The sequence below is a fragment of the Amphiprion ocellaris genome, chromosome 21 (assembly GCF_022539595.1).
Source record: "Amphiprion ocellaris isolate individual 3 ecotype Okinawa chromosome 21, ASM2253959v1, whole genome shotgun sequence".
Taxonomy (NCBI): Eukaryota; Metazoa; Chordata; class Actinopteri; family Pomacentridae; genus Amphiprion; species Amphiprion ocellaris.
Window position 1 is genome coordinate 14,989,923 of NC_072786.1, and position 23,626 is coordinate 15,013,548.

At 42.8% G+C, this 23,626-nt stretch overlaps 1 protein-coding gene across 1 annotated transcript; it reads left to right on the forward strand.

Annotated features, from left to right (window-relative positions):
- The first annotated feature begins 82 nt into the window (after positions 1-82).
- st8sia1 (ST8 alpha-N-acetyl-neuraminide alpha-2,8-sialyltransferase 1) lies at positions 83-23,227 on the forward strand. Its single transcript, XM_023274704.3, has 5 exons — positions 83-270; positions 2,233-2,377; positions 9,540-9,649; positions 18,321-18,413; positions 18,988-23,227. The coding sequence occupies exons 1-5, from the start codon at positions 92-94 to the stop codon at positions 19,466-19,468; spliced, it is 1,008 nt and encodes a 335-aa protein (XP_023130472.1). The 5' UTR covers positions 83-91; the 3' UTR covers positions 19,469-23,227.
- Positions 23,228-23,626: the final 399 nt, after the last annotated feature.

Sequence of the window (23,626 nt, forward strand, 5' to 3'; positions counted from 1 at the left end):
ACCAGCTCTGAGGGGAGCCTGCTGCGTTTTACTCCACCGCTGTGGATGAGCATGCACGGGTTGTTTTGAGCGGACAAGAAGCGGGGGAAAGATGTTGGTGCGATGCTACCGGGCCAGACTGTCGGTGTGGGCCGTACTGTGCGTGCTGGTGCTCTGCTGGTTCTACGTGTACCCCGTTTACAGACTCCCCCGTGATAAGGACATAGTGGAAGAGGTGCTGAGGCAGGGGGAGGCATGGCAGAAGAACCAGACGGGCATCGATTTGTACAGGTCAGACTTGGGGCTCAGATTTCACTGTTTAGTGCGGCCCTTTGCTGCCAAGACTCCCTCAGTGGGTCAAAAAAGCATCAATAACACCTAAAGATGAGATTTTGTGAATGATGGCTGGCTTAAAATATGTTTGTCACCTTTGAGCATTATAAAGTGCTTTTATTGATTGATTTTTAGAAAGGGATCTTAGGAGAAATTGTTATCATTGTGGGCCTTATTTGTGTGGGCATAATGTTAAAAATGAAATTAGAAGCTTTTAATAAGTACACATTGCATTAATAGTAACTGTGATGCTTGTAGAAGGCCTTCTTAAAGCTTTCAAACTGTCACATCAGTGTGCAGGATTATCACAGACACACAAACACATCATTAAGAGGCTTTATTAGGTGCCACAACCCTGTGTGGGTCATTCATTTGGACACTGTTTTTCCAAATGGATCAACAGAGTATGTTCCTTACACTGTGGCAGTCTTGTTTAAATCTTATTCAGCTGGGAATGTGACAGTCCTCGGAGGCAAAGCCGATTAGGATAAACAGAGAAAGTGACACCTGCAGAGCAGAGGGACGGGCCTACTGGAGGATGTGGTGCTCACTTTTCCTTTCAATAGAACTATTAAAGACCCAACTGCCTCCTAATGTTTTCATAGGAGAGAGTAAAAAAGCTGAAGATAGTCCCAGTTAGCAATCAGCCTCGTTTTGAACTTTCTGATCTGTGCAACTCCAGTGTAATATTTAATTTATTTTACTTTTTAACCTGATATCCTCTCCCTCTTTGTACAATAACTGATTTCAGCGGTTCTTTTTCTTCTCGTAATAATATACACTACCGTTCAAAAGTTTGAGGTCACTTAGAAATGTCCTTATTTTTGAAAGAAAAGCATTTTTTGTCAATGAAGATAACATTAAATTAATCAGAAATACAGTCTAGACACTGTGAATGGGATAAATGACTATTCTAGCTGGAAACGGCTGATTTTTAATGGAATATCTACATAGAGGTACAGAGGAACATTTCCAGCAACCATCACTCCTGTGTTCTAATGCTACATTGTGTTAGCTAATGGTGTTGAAAGGCTAATTGATGATTAGAAAACCCTTGTGCAATTATGTTAGCACATGAATAAAAGTGTAAATTTTCATGTAAAACATGAAATTGCCTGGGTGACCCCAAACTTTTGAACAGTAGTGTATGTAACTTGTTAGTCTGAGGTCATTGTTTTCTGCCAGAAACCGCTGGATCGCTCTGTCTGGGCTGGTGGCACGTTGCTACCTCAAGTGAAAAGAGTTGGCATGTCTTTAGATCTCTGTTTATGAACAGACAGGACATAACTAAACTATCGTGATGAAGGTGGAGCAGAGCCAGAAGGCAAATTTGCCAGTTGATCTACATTCCAACCCTCATAGAAAGAATCAAGTCGCGACCAGAATGAATCTGTTTGCATTTAATGGAAAGACAAAAATCAATTCTCATATATGACTGATTTCAAATAATACCAGACAGAAAGTGTCTGTGTGAAGCTGCTTTACCCTCTGCCTTAAAGTGAGTTATGACAAAGTTTGTCTCGTCAAAAGCATCATTTTGAAATGCACTGACTGGATTCAAACTGAATAAACTGATGCACATACACAGAAATATGATTTACATCTATTTTAGAAAACCTTCACTTCCATTTTGTTGATCATTTTGTTCAGTGCACATCGTTCAGTTAAGGTGAAACACTTGCAGACGTCCAAAAAAAATGTGAAAGTGAAGAAAACTGAAAGAAAATTTCAAGTCGGGGGAGTGTTTTCTTGAAATTGTCTGGGTGACAACACAATTTTGAAAGATGGTGTACATCTTACTCAGGCCAATTACTTTCAGCAATAATTAAGGCCCATCACTTGCCAGCATCCCAGCTGTCCTGTTGAATCTGATTTACACTGTCTAGAGATAAGACTCATTTTATTATCCTCCCTGTGCAGGAAGTTGCTGACGGAATGCTGCGATCCGAAGCGGATGTTTGCAGTAACAAAAGAGAACTCGCCGATGGGGAAGGTCCTGTGGTACGATGGCGAGTTTTACCACTCACACACAGTCAACAACGAGACCTACTCGCTCTTTGTGCAGGTATGTGAACATAAAAAAGCTGGAATACAAGAGGCTGCTCTCATAATTATAACATAATAGGTGCTGACTACATTGGAGTGACAGTCTGTTTAGGCATAAGGGTGTGAATCTTTTACTCTGTGTTGGGCATTTGAGGTTTTCCCCTCAGAGCCACAGATTTCAGTGGAATCCTCAACATGACTTTTAGAGCAGGCAGCTGTGTTGTCAAGGAGTAACTAAGACCAGATGATGGAGAACGATTTCTCTCCCACTCAGCGCAATACGACACTCGTTCTAGAGACTGTGGGTTTTAACAGGGATCCTTGTTGATCCATAACAGTGGAGGGGAGGAGGCAGGGGGGGAAGACAGACATCCTCCAAAGAGACGAGGGGAGAGGATTACCAGTACAGTTGACATTAAGATGTGGAGATGTGAGATGAGGAGCAGGTTGGAGCAATGACACTACTTAAAGCACGTGAAGTACAAGAATGAAAGCGACAACATTCACAGTCCTCTTTTATTTTCATTCATTCATCTGCATGCTTTCGATCGCCGTGCCACCAAAACAACGCTGTGTTTTTGTAGAGAAAGGATGTGGAGGTGCAGATAAGGACAGATTTGAAGTGTTTGCAGATCATTTGTATATATTTATTTTACATGTAAAACAAGCCTCCTTTGCTGTGTTTACCTTTCAAAAGGACGTCTCCTGTGTTTTTTTCCACTTCAGCCTAAGATATGTGTGTTTAAATCATGCAGATGGGAGGATGTGTTCCCAAGTTATTTCCCCTTTCCTATGTTGAAAAAGCACTGCGGCATAGCTCAAAAATCTACCCAGTGTGTATATCTGCCTCCGTGCATGTGTATCTGCACCCAGATAAGGACTGCTAGGTCTATTTTTAAAGAGATCTGTGTGTGTGTGTGTGTGTGTGTGTGTGTGTGTGTGTGTGTGTGTGTGTGTGTGTGTGTGTGTGTGTTTATGTGTTTGTGCCCGGAAACGGGACAAAATGAGAAACTCGGGGGTGAGTGCTGTTGCCATGGTTTTTGTGTCCAGGGTCAGTAGATCTCAATAATAATCAAGACTGAATCCCGCTACTGAGGCCCCGCACATCTGCAGTGTAATATCCTGGATGGTAAAACGTGATGAATATCTGACCCTAATTTGCAGGCGAGAGCTATGCATGTTCATTCAGGATGGAGGGGGGGAGGTGAGGGTGAATAATTAAAGAGGTGAGAATATGAAGAGAGAGCGGCCAAGCTAGACCATAGCATGGGTGTGTGCACATTAATGTACAGCAGTGGGTTTAAACCCAGACTTCTGTTTAGCTGGGCTTTTATTTGCGTGGTAGAATTTCATGTTGTTTTATTGCTCAGCATAAAAGTGTCACTGCACTAATATCAGAATAATGCAATAAGAAAATTTCATTATTAATCTTCAGTTATATTCAGGTTGATAATTCAAGTCATTTTTAAAAGCAACAGTGCCAACGAGTGTTTCGTTGCAGCTCTTCAAGTGTTGCTCTTTTTCATTGTTTTATAGGATACTTAACTAAATACGTATGGATTTTGACTTCAAATGGAGCGAGGGATAATGTTCGATGAGGTGTCCATAATCAGGAATTAAATCCTGATTATGGACACCTCTAATCGCTTTATCCTGCTCACACCATAATCTCTTGTCAAAGAAAAAAAAACAGCACAACTAGTATATATTTTGATGCATTTTGCAGAAATCAGAATTTTTTTACAAGCCAGAGTTCACTCCCTGGTACCACGTGAGGGTTTGACTGATATCTGGAACAATCAATATGATCCCTTAAGCTTCTAATGCAGTGGAAATGTTGTGTACTTATGAGCTATATATATGACTTGGCAGTGGGAAACTTTTCTATTCCACACAGGGAGGAAGCTTAACCTATGCAGCTTACATTCTGCTTGCAAGATTCAGTATAACGCTATGTATGTGTTGTACCCCCTGAATGAACAGCCAAAAACACCTTTTTTTCATTTTTGCAACATTTAATGAATGAAAGCTCACAATCCAGTACATGCTATTTTCTTTCAGTTTAAACACTGTATATGCTCAGCTATTTCTCTTAAAGGCATAGTGCATTTCTTTACAAAGAGGGTCAGTCCACTCAATTTACTGTAATAAAAAGTAGATACATATGCAAATAACATTTTTTAACCTTGTTTCAGCAGAGTTATGACTCAGCAATGGACTGACACATTAAACTGATTAAGAAATGTCGTTGTCCCCAAACCAATACCAGGATATGCACAAACAGTTGATAGGGCAGGTGAACTGCCGGCTGCAGCCTTAAGCAGGGAACTGAATAACAAATGGGATGTCATACGAAGAATCAATAGGCTCTGACTGCATCCCTGTTGTTATGGTTACCCTAAAGACACACAGCTGGGCTGAGCTCGCCCATTAATTTAGAATTGGCAGGAATGACTCCGTAAATGCCCTTTAACAGGAATTGATGGTCGTCCTGTGGCAGATCAGAATCAAGTATTCACCCAGACTGTAGGATAAGCAGTTTGAAGACATTGTGAAGTCAGTTTTGAATTTGAATTGAATCCCAGATGAAACTAATGAGGAATTAAAGTTATAGTTATTGCAACCCTGATCCAAATCACACACACACAAAAAAATATATTTTTACAAGGAGTTTTCACATACTTTATCCACCACTGAGGTTCATGACAAAACCCTGTTGTTGATTAAGTTTCTGTATTTGAAAAACTCACTAAACTCTCACTGTGGCCTTATTTTTGATTGCAATATAAAGTCCTGCAACCCCTACAGAAACAGCACAACGTCTAAAAGCAGAGTGAACCCCAAAACATCTTCTGTGTAAAATTAGGATGCTATAAATCATAAAAAAGAAAAATGAAAGTCCAATTTTTCTCAGTGTTCACAAGTATTAACAACACTGGAATGGAAAAATGGCAACCACATGTTTTCTTAATTTCTTTCTATACTTATATCCCATCTTCTCTGTATAAACACAGCCTGCAGTCCAGCCGAAAAGCCCCTGAATTTTTGTCACATGACTGTTCAGTCACAACTGCGTCACTAATGGCCTCATAAATGTGACAAGGAGAGTGGAATTCTTTGTTTTTATTCACAGAATCTAGTTGATGCCAATGGTTCATGTTTGGCAAAATTTGTAGAATGAAGAGATTTTTTTATTTTTTTTTAGAAGTATCACTATTTTCAGCTTAGATTTGGTTAATTTTCCAACAGAAAGTTTCTGTCTCTTAAAGATGGTGTTATTTGGGTGATTCTTTTAACCCTTTTAAAACCACAGGGATCATCGGTGACACCGCTGCACATGTGCATTTCAAATTACTGTAACTCCTTGCTACTTCGTCCAATTTTAATAATTCAAACTGCCCCTGAAAGCTGTGAAACGGGGCTTTCTGGTGCTATTACATGCATTACGGTAATGACTGAGTGCTGTGTGGGGAGAGGGAGGAAATAAGTATTATAGTGCTAAAAGGGTTAAAGATAACATGCCTTTTTAACACGCCAGCGGGTTCAGCGGGTTGTTGTTTTTTATATTTTGGTAAAGTATAAAAGTTACTAATTTTCTCAGCATTTCTTTTACTCTCTGTTCTAACATCACTGAAACCTGTCACTAGCGTAATCATTAAACCGTCTGTCTCTTCTCTGCTCCATGCCTGTGGGATGTAGCTCGTAGTTATTTCTCTCCGTCTCTGACTCCAGTGTGTTACTTTGCCCAAGGTTATGCCAACACTGTGCTGCACTGTACAACTCTGTGCTTGTGCGTGTCTCTAGCTACCATCTAACGCTTGCGTGGACTATTTTTAGTAGCGCTGTTGCACTACCCTTAGGAGCCCGTACTGCAGCCAGTTATGTGTTTCCCAGAAAGAAGGTAACTGGTAGTTAGGTGGGATGGACGACGTTCAGACTCACATACATAAGTGCTCTTTCTTCTCAACTACCACTGCTGTGATTGCAGGTCTTAACACAGACAACCAGTAATGCTACACCAGGCTGGCAGCAGCGACAGTATCTGGGCATCTGCCAGGGAATGTGCCAATTAGGGCTTTGACAGTTAATTACTGGTTAGTTCAATGGCTCTATTGGGGCATATATACATCCGGCTCACTGGGCTGAACTGGAGAGTCCCCTTGTCTCATCTTTTCTGATGTTCTGATGCCTTCTGTAACCCTTTTGGCAGTGCAGATAGCGGAAATGACATAAGAAAATAGTGATTTCACACATAATTCTGAATATTACAACGGAATATTGCTGATTTCCAGGTTATGACGACACTTTCACACCCACACTGAGGGTCTGCTTTCTGCTATTTAGGAAAACAACGTAGAAAAAATGAGAAATTTGCTGCTTTTCTCTGTTTCATATCAACCTAAATTGAATATATTTTCTTAAACAAGTAATTTGAAAGCTTTAGTTCCGTGAAATTGAAATTACAGTAGTTGCAGACTTACGTTACAATTACCAAACTGAACCAAAATATGTAAGACTTTTTTCTATGTGTGTGTGTGTGTGTTAGGTTTGGATTAATAGCTTTTCACAAGTAGTAGGACCTTGTGCTACAGTAATAAGTGTCTCCCTCTCAAGTTTTAGCCCCACTTTCTTTCCCCCTCCCCTATTTGATGCGCTGTTAGCAGGGTATTGTCCTCTGACTCAACCCCCTGTCACGGTCCAAAAGAGACCCCAAGGCAAAGAGGGTTGTGTGTGTTGTGTGTCTATTTTCAAGTGAGTGCACTCCAAGAGGAATAGTGAACGCAATTGTTTCCGCCGTCTCACTTAATCCAAGCCTCCGACTTAAATGCAGGCAAGACGAAGAGAAAGGGGCATTTTTGGCCTTTGCCTCTTGAAGTGTGGTGGTTTCTGTGTCCTCAGACACACTTTTAGTACTGTCCTAAACAAGGCTTTACTTTAGATGATGACAAGGCAGTGATTCATGACTGCAGGCAGTGGTAGTGAGTCAGTAGTTACTGTCAAGTGTCTTCCCACTTTCAATGACCAGCGATTTTCATTGACCAATTGAGAATTATTGTGCAGTTTCCCCTCTTGAAAAAGGATGATTTCATCTACCCGAGGTTGAGCTGGACTCCACTCATTCATCAAACAGTTGCTTTTTCTTTTGTTCTTTTATTTTGCAGTTAGCCGTTTTAGTTCAGCAAGTGGCAGCAAAGAAACAGATTTACAAGATGATGTCTTCAGAAGTTGATAAGTCAATAAGGTGAAAAACCTTTAAACAGAAACTCAGAGGAACAGTGTTCACATTATTGCAACTCAATGTAAATAGTAACAAACATTTCCTTCTATGCAACAATTTCACCTCTGACAAATGTTGTACTCAATTTATGCTTGTCAATTTTCACATAAAATAACACTGAAGCAAACAAATGGCATGACTAATGTTTAACCCAGCCATGTACCACATGGATTTTCCTGCATTTTAAAAGAGGCAATAATAAATATAACAAGTGCCAATAACAAAGCGTTTGCAATAACCTTCAATAAACCATTTTAAATTGTCCACCTTACAAATCAGAATGAATGAACTGGTATAGCTAGAAAACTCTAATTAGCACCATCATCTGCCTGCAATCTTATTTGCAATTGACCCATTGCAAAACAGATGACAGCTTTTCACACAGACATGAAAAAATGAACTGCAAATCGCTCGTGAATGGCGCCAGTCTCCGTGGCTAAAGCTAATGCTAACACAAACTGCAGTAGCAAACATCGGCAGGTTAAACAGTCGCTCAGCTCGTTCAGAGCTCTGCTCTCACCGGCTGCTATCCGGATCTTGTAGACGAATCAGTCCTGCACAGTTGGCTGCGGAGCTTAACGCGTTTTTAAACCGAAGCTCACGGCAACTTTGTTTAAGCGTGGTCTCGCCCCCTTCGGCTTAAATCCAAGGGTGACCGGGCTTTCTCCATCAGGGCTCCTCGGCTTTGGAACGACCTGCCTGAGAAGATAAGGCTCGCCCAGTCAGTAGATTCTTTTAAATCACTTCTTAAAACCCACTTTTATAGACTCGCCTTCCTGTAAAGTTCTCTTTTATTTCGCTTTTATCACTATGTTCTACCTGTCAAAGCACTTTGTGAATGTTCTTCTGAAAGGTGCTATACAAATAAAGTTATTATTATTATTATTATTTACTAGTTCCTCCTCAGGTGCTGTGTGCATCCCTTTTTATGCCCCGGGTAGCAACCCTGCTACCCCTAAGATTTCATTTTCTTCAAAAAACTTCCAGTTTGACTTGACAGTTACTGTGGAACATGCACAAAGATGGTGGAATAATTTTGAAAAAAATTTGATTTGAGTAAAAAGCATATAACCAGAAATCCAGTCAGCTGTAGCACAACGCGTTGTGATTAAATCAGTTAGCATGGAAGCAGAGAAGTTGAAACAGCTGAACAAATGATTGGGGAAAAAGAGGGCAAAACTTCTTGGAAAAGTGGTTAAAGTAGTTAAATGAAGGGTTGGATTGGTAGTAGTTGCTCAGCTCTAGAGAATGTTGAGTCCATCTGACAAGACTGTGTGGAACCACCATGGGAATGAGACACAAACACAGTCCAGAGATGAGAGTAAAGACATTAGCCAGGGCACAGATTTAATTATATTGAAAGAGCAGGAGAAGAGATAAAGTTTTTATGAAATATGCCTGTTTATTATCATAGATTGTTATCATAATGGACATTGATTTTATGTGACAAATAATGTGGGTGTGTTTGAATAATTTGTGTCCAGAGGAAATCGGAGGTAGAGTTTTTACTCTTACTACAGGCATGGAGACAAGTGTTAACAGATCATCCTTTTTCATTCGCTGCTTCTGCTTGGTATTTTCGATTAGATCATTTTCACCACACATGATATTGTATTTTCCAGCAGTGTAATACGACAGAAACAGAGTCTGTGTCATAAATTGTATGACCTCAGCTTGCTTTAGTGAACGTTCTTGCTTTCTGTCTCCTTGCTGGTTTCAGCACATCCCAGGCTGTGAAGGCGAATCAACACTAGGCCGAGGGTGAAACAGTGTGACTCATGCACCGGCCTCAAATTTAGAATCTAAGTCAAGAGATAATATTTGTTTCGGCGCTTCTGTGTGTAACTGGCTGCACATGTTTGTGTCTGCGTTCTCTGAACTACATGTTGTTTCTTCTGCCCAGGACAACCCTCTGCAGCTGCCCCTGAAGAAGTGTGCGGTGGTGGGCAACGGTGGCATCCTCAGGCACAGCAAGTGTGGACGGGACATCGACCAAGCCGACTTCATCATGCGGTGAGAAACAGGAGCTCTGGGGCTCCGTTAGTGCGAGCAACTGCTTCTTTAAATTTGCCTCAGACACGCCCAAGAGAGCAGCCAAACACCATCAGCCATCAGTGATAATGAGAGCTGGTGTCGACTGTAGCAAAGAGAAAGAGATAAAAAATGGGTCACAGTGAGGTCAGGAGGGAAAAGAGGTTACAGTAGGCATGAGTAAGCAAAACGAGTAGAGGAATGAGATGAGACAAAAAGGAAAAAAGCAGAATTAAAATATCTGGGGAAGCTGGATCCTGGATATTAATAAAGGAGTGACAATATCAGGTTTAGGTGGAAACATTAATGAAGCATTATTATTTATAGACAGTATTAGGAAGAAGATTGTTACATCCCGACTGTCTAGGGTAGTCAGGAGGTAACCAAAAGCGAGAGAGAGAAGAAAAAAAAAAGAAAAGGAAAGAATCAACAGGAACGGGCTTATAGGGTGACGGGCTGTGATTTATTTTGAACAACAAAAGGTGTACATGAAGGTAACAAATGATGGGGGAGTTAAATGCAAAAGCGAAAAAAAAAACGGGTGCTACAGAACTAAAAGAACCAAACATAACCAAAAGCGAACTGTCCTGACAGTTGTTGAACCCAATAAAAAGGAAAAAGTATAACGGGGAAATAATGTACACAACTGACGAAACTCAAACATACAAAGGCTGCAGCACCCCTACCTAAACTAACAAGGAGCATATGACTGAACCTGCTAATTGCTAGCGTTTATCTCCCCCACAGACACTAGGTTCACCAGAATTCCTCAAGCCAACACAACACCGGACAGCTCAGCGTCACCTACGAGCTGCCACCGACATACTGCGGGACTGAATCTTTTGACAGCTCTCCCGTCATCATGGTAGGAGGAGCCCTCTGGTCCTGGACCTATCCGGCAGCTCCTCGGACAGCAGGCGGGCCCAACCCCAGAGCCACGGAGGAAGGATGCCTCTGATGGCAGACTGCTTACAGCTGTTCCTGATGGAAAAATTAAGAGAGGAGGAGGAGCGCAACGGCCCAAGGCCGTAACACTCCCCCCCATAAAACACAAACCCAGGGTTTGAAACTCAAATATCACACACATAAAACAAGCACACTCACATCCTGGACAGGGCATCCGCAAAGGTGTTCTCCGAGCCCTTCTTGTGGCAGATCTTTAAATTATAGTCTTGCATCAATAGAGCCCAGCGCATCAGCCTCTGATTGTGGTTATACATACGAGACAGGAACACGATTGGATTATGGTCAGTGTAAACAACAGTAGGCAACGGGCTAGATCCAACATAGACCTCGAAGTGTTGAAGTGCCAGTAACAGTGCCAGTGTCTCCTTCTCAATAGTCGAATATTTTACCTGATGACTGTCAAATTTACGTGAAAAATAACACACTGGATGATCCAACCCTTGGGCATCCTCCTGCAAAAGCACAGCACCAGCGCCCACGGCGCTGGCATCAACCTCCAACTTAAAGGAACGGGCCATATCAGGTGCAGCCAGCACAGGAGCATGACAAAGAAGGGACTTGGCACACTCAAAAGCATGCTGACACTCAGAAGTCCACAGAAAGTCAACCTTCGGACTAAGTAAGCTGGTAAGGGGATGTACAACAGAAGAGAAATTACGACAAAATCCTCTATAGTATCCCACCATTCCCAAGAACCGGCGCAACTCACGCCTAGTGGAAGGGGCAGGGTATGCGAGAATGGAAGCTATCTTCGCCCTCACAGGTCGCACCTGACCCTGTCCCACCTGCCGCCCTAAGTATGTGATGGTGGCTCTACCAAAGTCACATTTAGCCAAGTTCAGTGTGAGGGAAGCCCTATCCAAACGACTGAACACCTGACGTAATATCCCTATATGGTCTTCCCATGTGCTAGTGTACACCACAATATCATCCAGATATGCGCTGCAATTGGGGAGTCCACGCAGAACTTCATTCACCAGCCTCTGAAATGTAGCAGGTGCGTTGCACATACCAAAAGCCATAACTGTGTACTGTAAAAAACGGTCAGGCGTCACAAAAGCAGAAATGCTGGAGGCGCGCTCGGTGAGGGGGACTTGCCAGTAGCCCTTCAGGAGGTCAAGTTTACTCACATATCTGGCATTTCCTACGCTGTCAATGCAATCCTCCATCCGTGGTAGAGGATAGGAATCAGGAACGGTGACAGAGTTCACTCTACGGAAATCAGTAATAAAACGAGGGGAGCCATCTGGCTTCGCCTCCAGCAAACAAGGGGAGCTCCACGGACTGGAACTGGGCTTGGCCATACCATGCTCTAACAAATAATCAGTTTCTGCAGTCATTAGGGCCCTCTTCATGGCATTCACCCGATATGGGTGCTGCTTAATAGGTGTAGCATTCCCTACATCAATGTCATGCTCAACCACGGTTGTTTGTGTGGGAATATCATTAAATAAACACCGAAAGTCACTTACTAATGCCAAGACATCCTCCTTCTGATCACCAGGTAAGTGATTCAGTTGCTCAGGGAGAGCCTGCAGCATCTCCGAATTCGGTAGTCGAGTGCTTGGTGCAGGAACATGGGGCATGCGCAAACCATCATCACCATCAGGAGCCACTGCCTCCGCAGATATCGCAGCAACTTGAGCAGGTTTCAGGGCACCTACACTGGGTGTCTGACCACCATGATATAGCTTCAACATATTAACATGGCAAACCCGTGTCTTGCGCCTCCTATCGGGAGTGCATAAAACATAATTGGTCTCCCCATGCTTCTTGAGGACCTCATAAGGACCAGAGTACTTGGCGGCAAGTGCAGAACCAAGGACAGGGAGCAGGACCAGGACTTTATCACCAACCTGAAATTCCCTTTTAACGGCTGACTGATCAAACCGACGCTTCATAACGACCTGGGAGGCCTTTAGAGACTCCTGGGCCATGAGATTTGCACGGCGCAAACGCTCACGAAACTGACTCACATACCTCGCAAGTGATCTATCGCCAGCCTCCACTGGAGACAGAAACTTCTCCTTTAACGCCCTCAGCGGTCCTCGAGGTGTATGGCCAAACACCAGCTCAGCAGGACTGAAGCCAAGCGATTCTTGCACAGCTTCACGTGCAGCAAACAATAAAAATGGGATCCCCTCATCCCACCCTCTCTCAGTCTGCAGACAATATTTACGCAGCATCGACTTTAAAGTCTGATGCCATCGCTCTAACGCACCTTGCGATTCCGGATGATACGCACTGGAGACAACATGCTGCACGTCCAAGGACTTAACCACCTGCTTAAATAAACGAGACTGGAAGTTCGTGCCCTGATCCGTTTGGATTATTTTCGGGAGCCCAAATGTAGAAAAAAACTTAGTTAGAGCCTTAACAATCGCACTGGCTGTAATTTTCCGCAGCGGAAATGCCTCAGGAAAACGCGTCACAGCACACATTATAGTCAACAAGTACTGGTTGCCACTTTTCGTCCTGGGCAGCGGACCAACACAGTCGACTATGACCCGGTCAAATGGCTGTCCAGAAGCAGGAATCGGCTGCAGAGGGGCTACAGGTATAACCTGATTCGCTTTCCCTGCAACCTGACACACATGACAACTACGGCAATATTGAGCCACATCACGTTTCAACCCGGGCCAAAAGAAATGTCTAAGCAAAAGTTGGTATGTCTTGTTAATCCCCAGATGTCCCGACCACTGACTTTCATGAGCCAAGGACAGAATAGCTGTGCGATAGCAAGCAGGAACCACAATCTGCTTTACAACATTCCAGTCAAAAACAGCAGCACCATAGGGTGACCATTTACGCATCAAAATGTCACCATCAATAAAATAAGCCGCACCGGCACTGTTAGGTTCCTCAGCACTTACCACACTGGAGAAACATTTGAGCAATGTTGGGTCAGCCCTCTGAGCCGCGCATAACTGATCGCATGTCACTGGGAGAGACCCATCGTCAGGGAGAGGCTCCGAAGCACATAGCTTCACCGGGTCAGCCCGCTCGGACGAAGACGCGGGAGTGTCCCCCGCCGACGGCTCCGCGGGTGCTTCACCTGAAAGAGCTGACATTAATACAGTATCCGACAACGAAACATCGGATCGATTGCGCAACTGAGCACGAGTAACCACGCACGCCGGATACAACGGAGACGGCGTGGATGCCGGCAGATCCGTGACTGCAGGATTGTCCAAAATTTCTAAACTGTGCAACACTCTGCCGCCAGCCACATCGTTCCCCATTAACATTACAACACCTTCAATCGGCAGCGCCGAACACACCGCAACAGGGAAAAACCCACTGACAAGTTTGGAGTCAATATGAACTCTGTGTACAGGCCGCGGAATATTTCCCATCTCTATACCACGCAAACAAATATTGTAACCGCAAGCTGACTGTTCGGAGAACGGCAATGCACTGGACAAAATTACGGAGTACGAAGCGCCGGTGTCTCGCAAAATACGCACAGACTGCTGATCAAACGATTCACCAGTTAAGGACACACGACCCTCGAAAACAAACGGCTCAAAACAAGAGTCAAATTTCCCATTGCCATGTACATTTGTGGGCTGGATGCGGGGCTCTGCTCGGACGAGCCCAACGCCTTTTGGTTGCGGAGGATCTCCCTGAGTTTTTCGCCGTAGTACACCACAATCTGCGATGACATGTCCAGGATCGTGACAATAATAACATCCACGACTCCCCCTCTTTGGACTCCCAGCCTTAACAGAAGGAGGACGTTGCCGCAGACGATAATCATCGGCACTATCATCAGCTACACCAAAGGATGCTCTGTGTGTCAGCACATATTCATCAGCGAAAGTGGCAGCAGTGGTGAGTGACATGACCTTCTGCTCATTCAAATACATAACAATGCGATCTGGCAGACACCTTTTAAATTCTTCTAGCAATAATAACTCTCGCAAGGAAGCAAAAGTATCAGCTTTGGAAGCTACACACCACCTATCGAAAAGAACTGCTTTTTCCCTAGCAAACTCAACATAACTCTGATCAGACGCTCTTTTCTGGTTCCTAAACCTCTGTCGATAAGCCTCGGGTACCAATTCATAGGCCTGCAGTATGGCAGCTTTCACAGAGTCATAATCCAAACTAGCCTCAAGAGGGAGCGAAGCTACAACCTCTTGGGCTTTGCCATGTATTTTACTTTGAATCAGTAGCGGCCAAACGTCCCGCGGCCACCGTAGGGCGCCAGCAATGCGCTCAAAGGCTGCAAAATATGAGTCAACCTCTGACTCTCTAAAATTCGGAACAATCGGAATGTACTTACAAACGTCAAACGTGGCGGCCGGCAAACCGGTGGAAGCGGACCCAGCAGCTCCATCAGAGGCAGGCAGCGACCGAGCAGCCTGAGCGTCTAGCTCCAGCTTACGCAGCCTCACAGCCGTGTCGGCTTCAATCTGCAGTCTTTTTACCTCCAGCTCAAACTGTCTTGCCTGCTCCTTCTCCTGGGCGTCTAAGCGGAGACGAGCAAGGCGAACTTTCAGCCGCGCCTCATCCCGCGACCCAGCACTTACAGGTGAAAGTGGATCAAAACGGGGAAGTGTGAGCGGAGTTTTCACCCGCTCACCTCCACCCACATCCACACCAGCACCTGAGGAAGCGTGAGGCACCTCCCCATCTTTAGAGCTTCCCCCATCCAGGGAGCCATGTTCCATCACAGCAGGGACAGCAGACGCAGACACCTTAATCACACCCATTTCCACCAGCCTACCCGCAACGATAGCCTTCAGCTCACGTTTGACTGTTTGCTTCGGAATATCAATGCCAAAATGCTCGGCAATTTGCTGCAAATCACATTTGCGGCAGCACTCAAGCAGCTCGAGAGACGGGCCGGCCACAAACTGATCCCACCTGAATACAGCTGCCATACTCGCCTCACAATAACCCCCCCTCCAAAAGAAACCACAGCCTGGCCAACTCCAGAAGGGACGAGCCCCCACTTGTTACATCCCGACTGTCTAGGGTAGTCAGGAGGTAACCAAAAGCGAGAGAGAGAAGAAAAAAAAAAGAAAAGGAAAGAATCAACAGGAACGGGCTTATAGGGTGACGGGCTGTGATTTATTTTGAACAACAAAAGGTGTACATGAAGGTAACAAATGATGGGGGAGTTAAATGCAAAAGCGAAAAAAAAAACGGGTGCTACAGAACTAAAAGAACCAAACATAACCAAAAGCGAACTGTCCTGACAGTTGTTGAACCCAATAAAAAGGAAAAAGTATAACGGGGAAATAATGTACACAACTGACGAAACTCAAACATACAAAGGCTGCAGCACCCCTACCTAAACTAACAAGGAGCATATGACTGAACCTGCTAATTGCTAGCGTTTATCTCCCCCACAGACACTAGGTTCACCAGAATTCCTCAAGCCAACACAACACCGGACAGCTCAGCGTCACCTACGAGCTGCCACCGACATACTGCGGGACTGAATCTTTTGACAGCTCTCCCGTCATCATGGTAGGAGGAGCCCTCTGGTCCTGGACCTATCCGGCAGCTCCTCGGACAGCAGGCGGGCCCAACCCCAGAGCCACGGAGGAAGGATGCCTCTGATGGCAGACTGCTTACAGCTGTTCCTGATGGAAAAATTAAGAGAGGAGGAGGAGCGCAACGGCCCAAGGCCGTAACAAAGATAATAATCTTTTCATTGTGGAAAAGCAGCCAAATAGATTTATTTGTATGGGTTTAGATAGAAGGAGGCCAGTTCTGAAAAAGAAAGTGATAATTTCACCCATGCTGAAGCAGAACTTATGTAAAAGATACAGTTCAGATCAGATGTTGTGCATCTTGAAAAATGCATGACATATGAACTCAAACTGAACTGGTGAGAGGAGCAGCAAATAACTGTGAAAGATACATAGTCACATGAGTTTCCACAGAAAAGAATAAGTTGGACAAATATGCATGCAGCGAGCACAAACAAAAACATGGCTGTAGTGCATTAGGCACAGGGCTACAGACTAACTTTTTCACTGGTAGCACTGATGCGACCAATTTTGTTCCCTATATTTATATATAGAAGTATATGTGTATATATTTATACATAAAAAATATACATTTTCAAAAATTGGCTTATTTTTGGTAACCTTTCACTATTTTACGCTCAGATTTGGTTAAGTATCTCTTAGTTTAAGAATTCCTTCAGCTTTTATAGTTTCTGACTCGGACAAATTATGTCTTTTTGGTGAATTTTTTTTTTTTTAGGGTTCACAGGGTAAAACTCAGATTTTAGGTGAGCTCAGAGAAACCTTCTGGCTTCAGAAGGTGAACTGAGTGGGAAACTGTCCACGTGTCATTCTATGACGTTTCATTGTGGGAGTAGGGGAACCTTTAAATCCTACTCTGCCTGAGGTAGAGCTTCATAAATGTTGCAATCCAAAATATCTGCATCTCAAACCCTTTCATGTTTTCTTCAGGCCAGAGAGTGCCTGTTTTTGAAAAATCACATTAAATTCTCTAATTCTGTCCTTTTTTGTGAGTATGGCTGACCTGTTTATTGGCTGCAGCCCCTGCAACAGGGTAACACATGGAGGGATGAGGGCATTTTGGGTGACTTTACCTCCAAAGTTCAGTGCATTTCATTGCATCATGGTGGTGTCAATTTTGGGGCCAGTGGGGTAGAAAATGCTCGGTAAAGTGGAATCTGAAGCTGTTTAAACAAGATAATTTTAGCAGGCGACATTGCCTGACAGATAAGAAAGTGTCTTGTAATCATTTATCCTGATTTCTGCCAAACTATGACATAGCACTTTTAGGCCCCACTACCAAGAGCAGAGTTTTAATTATCAGGGATGAACAGACAAATGAAACGGTAACCCAGCAGCATCGGAAAATAGAGCAATCGAACCTGAACCAAAGTAGAAACTCATCAAAAGTTTAGAAGCAGAGCAGGTCTGATGCACCCTGAGGGAAGAAACCTTTGAAGGACATGATGCTTTCTCAGAAAAACAAAGAATCCTGACTAGATTTGCTTCATTTCCTCAATCTCCAGGACTTAAAGAACTCTAACGTGATGGATGTGATTATTTCATAATGATAATTTGCTCAACACTAAGCGCATTATCTTGTCAATTGAAACTGTAAAACTGAAATGTTATATAATTTAATCATCATTTGTGCTGTCAGTGAAGCCGAGTCACTGTGGTTCTATGTGTGACAGAGGGAAAAAAAATGAAAGAGAACATTGTGTTATGTAAAATATGTAATATGTTTAACTATTCATCACTGAAATGTGGGTTGAAATGCCACACAGGCGTTGTCGCTCCAGTTTTTACTGATTTAAAACATGGCAACTACTCTGCCAGCTTTGACAAACCAAAAGTTGTGTAATCACTTCCCCATGCATTCCACTTTCTAATATCTGTTCTGCTGCTGCTGCCTGAGTTATAATCATTAGCTATGATTTCTTAGCCTCTTCACAAGCAGAGCAATATCTCTGACATGCTGCTTTTAATAAAAATGCATGATTAAATACACATTCGTCTGCTTCCCTGCTTGCTGGCATCATCAAATCTAATCAGTAGGAAAAACATGCCATAAACGATTTAATTAGCTTAGATAAGTCAATTTGTGTCTCATTTTTACTACAGTGTGTGGTTGTGAGAGAGAGTGTGCGAGTATGTGGAAAAAAACACCCAAATATATCATGTGTGTTTGGTTCATGTAGGTGTAACCTTCCACCGCTCTCAAAGGAATATGTGGAGGATGTGGGAACCAGAACACATCTGGTCACAGCCAACCCCAGCATCATAGAGAAAAGGTAACCGGATATAAAAGCAACACAGGGCAATGTGACAAAGATAAAATAAAGTATGAATTAAAAGAGAGCAAGGGAAAGCCTTTATTTACCTTAAAGTCAGTATAATTGCCAGCACTACTATTTACTGATATCTTCTGACCTTATTTAAACTCACTGAGTTTATCTCAATACTGTGTCATACTTGCGTATTATTGCTTTTCTACTTATACATTTCTTGTGTGATGTCATTTTGATTTTTTTTTTCAGCAGTATCTGGTAAAAGAGTTCTGTTCAGGAAGTTTTTTCTTGTCTTAACCTTTTTCCTTGTCTTACCTTCCTGTTTAAACTGTAAATGGCGCATTTTAGCAAATAATTTGCCCTCTATTTGCCCATCCTGCACCAACCCATTATGCCTTCAGGCTGTTTTTGTAACCACACCGGATACTCACTTCCCTAATAGGCAGTAAAGTGGAAGAGGGAGCAGATGACTGTACAGCTGACCACTCATGACACTATGATTGACTCTAAAATGTAATCTGAATATTTTAAAATAACCACTACACTTCCTCTGTTGAATTTTGTCTTTGTTATTTAGATTTCAGAACCTCCTGTGGTCAAGAAAAGCTTTTGTGGACAGTATGAAGGTGTACGGCTCCAGCTACATCTACATGCCGGCGTTTTCCATGAAGCCTGGCACCGACCCGTCGCTGCGGGCGTATTATGCGCTGGCCGACACCTCCTCCAACCTCACCATGCTCTTCGCTAACCCCGAATTCCTGCGCACCGTGGGCAAATTTTGGAAAGCCCGCGGTGTGCATGCCAAACGCCTCTCCACGGGGCTCTTCCTGGTCAGCTTGGCCCTGGGGCTGTGCGAGGAAGTGACGGCCTACGGCTTCTGGCCATTTTCCGTCGGCCTGGACGAGCAGCCGGTCAGCCACCATTACTACGACAACATCCTGCCCTATAAGTGGTTCCACGCCATGCCGGAGGAGTTTGTGCAGCTTTGGCACCTGCACAAAAGCGGCACGCTGCGCATGAGGGTGGGACACTGCCCCGCTCAGGAAGGAGGGACTTAGACCGCCTTGAGGAGGGAAGAGATAGTGGTCGGCTGATGCTTAGAGGAGGAAAATGAAGACATTTGGTTTGTCAGGAAGGTGTCATGGTGAAATAAATGAGTGCACATAGTTCCTCTGAGAATCCTTGGTGTCTATAAACACTCCCGCTGTACCCCCAGCTAATCCCTAATTATCATGAGAATGTCCTCCACCCAAACCAGCCACATCAGGGCCAGAATACACAGAGACACATGCAGGCACACACAGTGTAAAATATTCATACATTCCCAAAACCTGCCATATAGCTACCCTCATGTGTGTGCATGGATGTGTGCTTTTATGGAAGGCATCAGCTGGGACTAATAATTGTGAAAGTGTGTGGGGGATGGATTTTGTGTGCTGACTACTGTATCTGACTGACATATGGGGCAGCTGGACCAAACCGCCCTCGGGGTCTTTGTTAAACAGAGACAGAAGGAGTGGAGGACCGGGGGGAATAATAAAACGCACTGAAAGACTTGCAAGATGCAAGAAACGGGGGAGAGATAATGGCGTCCTGGTACCTAGTAGCTTGAATAGATGTGAAATTTAATGCACGGAGAAAGAAAAGAATGGCAGGGGGGAGAAGGGACTGAAAGCTGACTGGTATGTGTATGAAAGGATTTTTTTTTTCTCTGCTTTTCTTCAACCAAGCGCTTGATTGGCATTCTGTAGTGCCAAATAGAGCTTTAGTTCAGAGAAGGAGCCATTAGAAATGGAGTCTTAAGTACTATACCCGCTAGAATGTTTAGCCAAGTTGCATTTTTAACACGAGTACACCCTGAGTGTATTGTTTTTGTTTGCCAAATGTGATTTTTTTTTTCAGGAATAATGTGAATTTTGTTTTAGGTACATCATCAAGGGAGAAAACATTATCAACATACATAATCAGAAAAGGACATTTGCTGCGAAAACACATAGGTACCTCACCTTTCATGTTGCTGTCAGTGAGTGACTCTTTGGTACAATTCAATCACTGGCAGGTTCCTTAGATAAGAAACAGCCTAACCCACTTCTTTCGAGGTTCTGCTGGAAGTCATCTCTTGGTAACTGTACTATACTCGTCAAGTGCCAAGCCAAGGGAACAGTGGTCTCTTTCATACGCAGTCTTGCGCTGCTCTTGTGCTCTGAGATGACAAGACACTGATCTAAACTGAGACAGTGACAGAAAAAGACAGAGGACTCCATGTCACAAAGTGGCATTTTAATCTTTTGTTTTTAGATGCAGAACACCTTGTAGGGTAAATTGTGATTTGTTCATGTAATTATTATCACTTTGCGTCGGAGCACAGGAGTAACTGAGCCTGTCTTATGCTCCAGTTAAAGGTTTTTTTTGTTTGTTTTGCATTTTTATTTGCACAAGGGAAAAATAACTTGCTCGTGTAGAAGCCAAGGCAACAGATAGATGGTTTTTTTTTATACTTGCAGGCCTTGCAGCGGGAAAACAATGTACTTGATTTGATTTCTTTAAAATGTTATCTAAGAGTGATAAATGTGACCGTGCCATAATGTCGATAACAAAGGACGACTCTGCATGGAAAGTGCATGGAGTGTACCACAATCCTTAAAAATACTCCTCAAACTCAAGGTACAGAACATGTTTATAGGTTAGTGCTTTATGGTCTTATCTACTCTGTCTGTTAAACTGAACAAGGTCCAGTGCCTTTATGATGCATTAAGGCAAAAAGAATCATTGAAACGAGGGATATTTCTAATGATCTTCTGTGTTTGATTTCCTTGGCTCGTCTTCGGGTCACTCGTCAATGATATCAATAATCCCTGACGTAAAATTAACTTACAGCGAACACACAGCTGGGCCAAGCTATAAAGTGAAACAAAATCAAGTTTTGTCCAGTCCAAATGCACATGAGGCTCTTCAAGACTGGGAACTGAACTTTATGAACACTTTGACCAATTCATTTTACTACTTCTACTTTCTCTTGTGATGTTTCTTATTTGCACCTTGATTTTTTCCTGTTTTGTCTCCTGCCCAGTATTGTGAATGAGTGAGATGTGACATAGTGTGAATTTTCAGTAAGCATGATGGTTTTTAAATGTGTATGTGCTTTTGGTACACAGATTTTTTATATATTTTCATTATGTTCTGATCCGTGCCCCTCATTCCATGCTATCTGAGTGCTCAGCTGAGATCTCTCGTGGAAAGGGAAGTGAATCTGTAATGTAAATATTGGTCCATTAGCAAAAATGACCAGTTAGTTTTAGATCCCCATTTAAAAGTTTTTCAGAAGCTACTTTACTGAGCTCAAGTTCAAGCTCAAGCTCACATATCATCTGCAACCTGCGAGTCAGCATTTAAAACTCTTGACGTCATTGATTCTGTTATTGATACAGCGCAGAAGAACATATAAGAGCAACGTTGTTACCATCAGCAACGAGGGCAGCATATTGTTAACAATTATTTCTCATTAGCATTCCACTCACAGGTTTCATATCAAGTCAGGAAATATGCAGATTTATTTTCTTTCTCTTGTGTTTGTGGATTAAATTTGAAGCTACAGCAAGCGGACTAACTGCGCAGTTTAGCGTCCAGCGACAACCCTCCCCTCAAAAACCACATCTTGCCAATTTTACACTCCATACACAATAAACAAAAAAGATATTTTTTTCGACCGACCACACTAGCAGCCCTGGAGGGTCAGGTTAGCTGTTTTCAGTCTTTATGCTAAGCTAAGCTAACTTACTGCCAGCTGTAGCTTCACATTTAGGATACGAGAGTGGTAGTACTATTTACTGTTTATTTAAAGATGCCAGCGAAAAGCAAGAAAGAGAAATGGAACAGACCAAAATAGAGCATGGCATACACACAATGGCAGCATTGTCGTCTACTGTCTTTCCTGTCTCTGGCCAACTTCTCATATTCATCGGTGTACAGTATGTGCAACCAATTAGTTAGGTTCTGGTCATGGAAAGGTCACATGTTCCATCACCACAGCGACCACATGATCAGCCTGCTAGTGTCCTGAAAGCAGACGTTCCACTGCTGTGTGATTACAAAATGAAACCTGCCACTGTGTGTGTGTCAAACTATTAGTTGTGTAACCTCCTGATGATCATGTCTTATACTTTCCAGTCCTGGTAGCAGGAAAACAACCAGTTGCTCATGTTTATGTCAGACTGCAGAGTCCCAAATGTAGATGTAATTGCTTCAAACCAAGCTGTTCCGATTGTGTGTCTTCACCTAAAATGTGAGGGCAAACTGTGTCTGAAATGATATGATCAACTTAATATATGGTGGGTCAAATACCATGAGAAATGATTTTGTTTTAATCTGATGAAACTTTTTAATGTTTTGACAGAAAGTATTATCAAGTTAATGCCACTATGTGTTGGATCCTTTGTGATTTTAGCATCTTTCAGATTCTTCTAATCACATTTGTGTGTTGCTTTCAGCATATTATTAGAAGGATAGTGGCATAAATTTTGCTTTTTTGATGTGAATTTTCAAATTCACAATGCATAGTGGCTTTAAATCCCAAACAAATAGTGAAGGATCAAGTATATTTTATGTTAAACTATTCATTGGTTAAACACATCTTTAGTCGTAAATCATGTTAAAACGAATAATCAAATGTAAATACAGTTTGACCCAAGTTGGATGAATATGGGTCCAGAGGGCTCAACTTTCCTACATGTTTGAATATTTAATGTTATGCCAAGCTTTTTGTTTTAAACATGTAAATGTGCTTTATTTGCTTTGACTGACTGAATTTGATACAAAAAGATGAAGGAAAAAAAAAACTTTTTGAAAGTATTGCGCTTTGCGCCACTCCGGCTTCCACCTCCTTTGCTCATTCAAATCATCAGATGTGAACAACCCTGCCTGAGCATGTTAAAACTAAATCAGAACTGCTGTTAAAAATAAACCAGTAGTATTTGCCACCTGGATCAAACTGTGAAGGGTAAATAAGAAAAAAATGAATGAAAACAACTCTATCCATATACAAGGTGAACACTGGAATCCAATAAAAAAAAAAAAGGAAAATAATAAAACATCCTCACCCGTGTGGTTTTCTTTGAGATTGTTTTGATGGTAAAGTGATGCCAGATGTTGCTTTTTTTCTTCTGTGGTCATTTGTAGGTGATAAGTCTTGTTTTATAGCTACATATGAATGTGAAACA